Genomic DNA, 6,014 nt, shown 5'->3' on the forward strand with positions numbered 1-6,014 from the left:
CAAACTCAGGTATGAATCTCCTGTACCAGGAAAAAGTACCCACCAGTCTCCTGACATCTTTTACCGATTCTGGTCTAGGAAGCTGCAACATAGCCTTGACTTTATCGGGGTCGACATGCAACCCATTTCTATCTACAACGTATCCCAAATACTTCATTTCTGGCCTACAAAATTGACACTTTTCGAAGCTAACAGTGAGATTTGCTTCTCTCAATCTGCGGAAAACTTCATCAAGAATTGTCAGATGTTTCTCCAGAGTTTGGGTAACGATCACTACATCATCCAAATAGACGAAGACGTGTGGTTCTAGTTCAGGTCCTAGGACGGTATCGATCAACCTCTGCCACGTGGCTGGTGAATTATGTAATCCGAACGGAACAAACCACGCCCAGGAACGGTAAACGCTGTATACGGTCTCGACTTTTCCGCCACAGGAACTTGCCAATACGCAGACTTGATATCAAGAGAGGATAAATAATGTGCATTTTTCAATTTATCGAGCGTGTGGGAAACATATGGGAGAGGGTAGCTGTCTCGTTCCGTTACCGAATTTAGTTTTCTGTAATCAACGCAAAAGCGGTAGCTCCCATCTTTCTTCTTAACGAGAAGAACCGGTGACGACCAGCCACTATTCGACTTCTCGATAATATCGTTCTTCAACATCTCTGTTAGTTCTCGATCAATATGTTGTTGAATAATAGGCGACACTGGATAATAACGCTGCTTGATGGGTGGTGAGTTGGTCACGATGACATGTTCAGTTAGATTCGTACAGCCTAAATTATTCCCCATGAGCTCCTTGTTCTTCTCTACTACAGCGTTTAGCCGAGCCTCTTCCAATGGTGATAAAACTGTTTGTCCTCGAAGATGGTCCAATGCGTTCAGATAGCAAATTTCCTCAGAAAATTTCCACTCGTTGTGCCTCAGATTCGGAACCACTCCCATTGCTCTCCAGAAATTCGTTCCCAAAATTAAGTGATGAGGGACATCAGGAACCACTAAAACTCGAATTAATTTCAGCTTGCCTCTTAAACAAAATGGCACTTCACATTCTCCTATACTTTCACATACTTGACCATTGGCAACAGTGCAACTAATTCTCTTTGCTGAATTCAAATGTACCAAATCTTTTACGATTTGCCAACCTGGGTGTCCCAAGATAGTGGCTGAGGCACCTGAGTCTAATAACCCCAGTAAACTACGCCCCAAGACTTCAACTTTAAGGTAGGGTCTCTCATCGTTTTCGGCGTGATCCAGAATATAATCAAGGATTGGTTGAATAGCAGTCGCCGAGTGCAATTTGCGAGCGCCTTCCCCTCGACGATTCAAAGGCGTCGCTTGTCGTTTCCCGACACGGAGCAGTTTGGACAATTACGAACGGTATACCCTTTTCTCTTACATCTGTAGCATTCCAGTTGCTTCGGTAGAGCACATCCTATAGCACGATGTCCGGGTTGATCGCATCGGAAACATACTATCTCCTTCGACTGATTGTTCGACGGAATTCGTGCCGTTGCTATCTCTAAGGCATTCAATTCCTTGGTGACCTCTACGAAAGCCAAATCCTTCTCTATCACGTTGCCACGACGTGCTGATGGTTCTACGTAGCTATTGATTATGTCCCTTCTGGCTTCCATTCTTCGACATACCGAGCGAAGTTCTGAAATGGTTGTGGGTAAGGGTTCACGTAATCTGTCTTGGTAAAAGGGATGTAAATTCTTCATAACTATGTTCAGCTTAGCTTCCTCTGTCATTGGGCAACCTAGGCGGCTGAAGTAGCTTGACATCACTGCAAGATAAACTCCGATGGTTTCTGAGTGGTGTTGAGTCCTTTTCTGCAATTCTTCGAACAATGCGTCAGAATGATTGGCAGGGAGATATTCTTCTCGAAACTCTTCCACTAGTTCTTCCCAGGTCGATACTCGATTCCGACAATCTTTATAAAATTGATACGCCTTGTCAGCAAAAAGGTCCACACCTGAGTCCAACAAAACAGCGTTGGGGACATGTCGCGCTAGTCTCAACTCCTCTATTCCCTCGAAAAATGCTGTCACCGACATTCCTTTACCATCTCCAGAAAACTTCTTCAGATTCCATTTATAAGGCGGAATCATTTTACTGGTTGAGCATGGGTCAAAGACTGGATCTTCCGTCAGAGACGATCGAGCAACTGCTCCTAAGTTAGCATGGAATGATTGCGCTCCCAATCTGCTTTCTAATTGATTTAGTGCAACCGGCACACGCTTCGTATCACTTCTCTTGCTGCTGTCAACTTTATGTGAAAATTCGTCCATCAACGACAGAGCCAAACCCAGGAGTTCGGATTTCCGGGTTTCTTTGTCCTTATCCTTATCTGGGTCCATATTGTCTATACGATTCAACACATGTGCTAGCTTGGTCTGAAGTTTCATTGCCCCGCTACTCGTTCCAGAATCGGTTATGTCATCAATCAGCCTTCTGATATCATCTAGTTTCCCTCTGATTGCAGCCTCATCTTCCTCGAAAGTGAATGGATATGAAGGATATCGAAGACTCTCGCCGTACCTTTCCATCTGCATTACTTGAACCAAACGATGTCTCATTTCCTCACAAGTGCCAGTTGCTACGCCCCGATATGCTAATTCATAGGTCAGTTCGTCTTTATCAAGACGATTTATTACCAGTCTTCTTGCCATAACGCTATTCTACTAGAGTGGTATCAATTAAAAAAAAAAATATTTATATTTTTCCAACGTTTCCAAAAGTCACCTACTAAAGCCAAAACGCAAAAAAAAAACCTTCTTTTAAGGGCCCCACGTTGGGCGCCAAAATGTCACCTCACAAACCACAAGAGGAGACTAAATCATCTGTCGGTAACAAATAAGACAGATGGGTATCCGCGGCTAAGCTAAACAGTGGAGACGGGAGTGGGTTAAACAACTTAGCAAATTTCAAATAGATCTTAATGGGCGCCAGGTAAATTTAATCCTCCAGATACCCTAAGTAACTCACAATATCAATAACTTACCAATTAATATTGGAAATAAAAGATAAAGATCCCCAATATGATTCATTCAGTAATCCTAACTTACATGGATTAACCAACAACGCTTCTAAGACAACAATGCAATATTCACACTACTACGCGATGTTCAAATGTCCATACAAGAGCGCGGTGTATCTAACCACGAATTCAATCAGCCATAAATTACGGTAGTAACGACGCTCAAAAAAACTACAATACGTCGAGTAAAACTACCACGAAAATTGAGTAGGTGAAATCGTAAATACTAGTATCGGATGGTAAGACAAACTCGTTTGCGTCGCGTGAGCTCAGGCGTAGGCGCATCGGTGTCAATCAGCAATCGTGAAAGGAAGAATATACCTCAATTTCCGTTTCACAAATATCTATGTCAATCAGGTATCAATAAACAAACTCTTAATCAATAAACGATAAACAAACACTATATCAAACAGGTATCAATAAACAGAAGGGCAAACAATTATTTAAATATCTCAGTATAGCACAAATTTTCAAATAAATCAATTATAACTTGCGTGCTCCTTTTGGGCCACCCGGTATATGGTGTTAGGCTACCCTGTAGTATGGCGGAGATGGATCACCCTGTAGCACCGGAGATGGATCACCCTGTAGCACCACCAAGATAGATCACCCTGTAGCACCGGTGGATCACCCTGTAGTACGGCGGAGATGGATCACCCTGTAGCACCACCAAGATAGATCACCCTGTAGGGAACGACAAGCTGGACCAGTAATGGATCACCAAATAAGATCCAGAAAGAAAATAAAGGAAAACAGGAACCTTTGACGAAGTCAAAAAAAAGCAGGAAGAAAAACCCTACGGAAGAAAATTCTCAATCAGAATCAGATAAAAACAAGGTGAGATTCAACCCCCATTCAATAGGACTATTTGACTAATTAATACCCCTGGTATATTTTCATTTAGCAAAGTAGCAAGATAACAAGAGTATATTTTTGGGTGCCCTGTATAACCATATGACCCGTAAAAATCAAGAAAATTGAATGAGTGTTGAAACCTCTCTTCAATACTAATATTCATTTGAGATATAACGATGGAACCAGAAATTACTAAACTCATCAAAAACACATTTAATGGTAAAATTCTTACCCTGGCCAAGGGGTTTTCTATACGTTTCTTCGTGTGCGGTGCTCTGCACGGAAGTCCTACTGGGACTTGATGAGTGACTGAGGGCCTTCTGTTTCTTATGAATCTAGAGACGAGAAACGAAGGTTGTAGAATTGAAGAAGTGATATCATAGCTAAGATCACATGAGAGATGCGACAGTGATTCAGACATACCTAATTTCGGAAATCCTTCCACCTGGCACGAGTTCGGTAACCACCACAAATCCTCAAAAGAGCTTAAGTTTCAGACTGCAAATATCCACACCAAAATGACCAATCAGTCTTCCACTATACAATCCTGACTTGTAGAAATAATCCCCGTGAAGGATGGCACAAATACAACCAAATATATCCTACAATCAGTCTGATGGTACCCTTTGAACTCCGAACCAAGCTCACCGAAGGCTAACTTCCAAATACTAAGCGACTGCCACATCTGACAGCTAACCAGTTGTTGCCACAGTGCATCCAATCTACACTACAAGCACCAAGGGGGCGCTGTGCACAACATCATACATCTATCAATTCCTCCACAGCCACTTGAGACAATATCAACAAGTCCATAACCCATCAAAACTCCTTCTCAAAGCAATGCAACCCTAAAACAACCCTTGACAACTTGAGTAACCGATAAATCCTCCACCCGTGAACAACTGTAGAACTAGTTCGGTGTAAGTCGACGGAACGATACTACGAAAGTTCGGCAGATGTCAACCAACAGCTGTCTCTTAACCTTGTTTACGAATATTTACAAAATATATTGTTCCAACCTATTTTCAACTATTTACCAATCCTTATTCATGCGATGGAATAGAAACATACAAGGTAAGTCGCCACATCCTTCCCTTTCAGTACAAATATTAGAGCATTCGTTTTATTCAGATTATTTACCGAAAATATCAAACAGTATTCAGAAACCCAGAGGTAACTAATATTGTTTTTCAGGCGATATGGCTCTAATATGTCAGTAAACCTTCTGGAAGTGATGAATAACAATCTATGCAAGAAATATTCTCGGAAAGGTATAGGGAATAAGGCAGACAACGGCTGAAAAAAATGATAGGTGAAGAAAACTGAGAAACAAACAATAACAACTATTTCAACGTAGCGAGGAATTTCGGATCTCCAACGTCGATTGGCAATAGGAGAATGCGTAAGTACTGGTCAAGCAGTTAGTCAGGGAGCATACATTTATTCTTATACATTTCAGGTATGGTTTTCTATGGAACGGAAGATTCCCATTACTATGAGGTTAAATGAATAAAATGAACTTGTAACTGAATTACATTGTTAATATCCTCTGAATAAAGATCTTAAAAGGTAAGGTAGTGTTTTTGAAAGGTCACATAAGAGCAGTTTGATCTAGTGCTAAATTGAAACGTAACAACTTCTTTGAAAATGTAGGTTGGGCACACTGACAAACCAGATGTGTCCCTAGCTGTGACGAAAAGTTCGTCATCAATAAATGACAATTCTGTCGATTCCATAGTAAATAAACGAACAATATCTACAATATTTACAAGTAAATTTAGACCGTTACAGTTGTGAGGAGTGTTAGTACTGTACAAGTTGTCATCCTGAGAGTTGCATTCGTAGATATTCAGGGATTTATTGTAAATGGACTGTTCATCCCTAAAGAACTCACTATCGAATTTGGGTTTAAATGTAGCCATAACATGTTCATGCCTCCACAACCGTTTGACGCATTAAATAATTAGACAAGAAAACCGCATCTCATCTGGAATGAAATTTCCATGGTATCCGGTACTCTGATGGAGATATCGACTATTTCAAACTGAACAAAATACTTCAATCCAAGTTGCTGAATGCTGCCAACTACATTTACGTTCGTGGTGAGCAAAAATCA

At 41.1% G+C, this 6,014-nt stretch overlaps 1 protein-coding gene across 1 annotated transcript; it reads right to left on the reverse strand.

The window, feature by feature from the left end:
* Positions 1-798: 798 nt before the first annotated feature.
* On the reverse strand, positions 799-5,097 carry LOC141486874 (uncharacterized). The gene is made up of 3 exons (XM_074185467.1): positions 4,322-5,097; positions 4,131-4,233; positions 799-3,701 (listed from the first exon to the last, which is right to left on the reverse strand). Exon 3 carries the CDS (start codon positions 2,673-2,675, stop codon positions 1,326-1,328), a length of 1,350 nt encoding a protein of 449 aa, XP_074041568.1. The 5' UTR covers positions 2,676-3,701; positions 4,131-4,233; positions 4,322-5,097; the 3' UTR covers positions 799-1,325.
* Between the last annotated feature and the right edge of the window lie 917 nt (positions 5,098-6,014).

This window comes from Leptinotarsa decemlineata, unplaced genomic scaffold, assembly GCF_025532065.1.
Source record: "Leptinotarsa decemlineata unplaced genomic scaffold, Ldec_3_MD MMD2_tig00026375_RagTag_RagTag, whole genome shotgun sequence".
In the NCBI taxonomy this organism is placed as follows: Eukaryota; Metazoa; Arthropoda; class Insecta; order Coleoptera; family Chrysomelidae; genus Leptinotarsa; species Leptinotarsa decemlineata.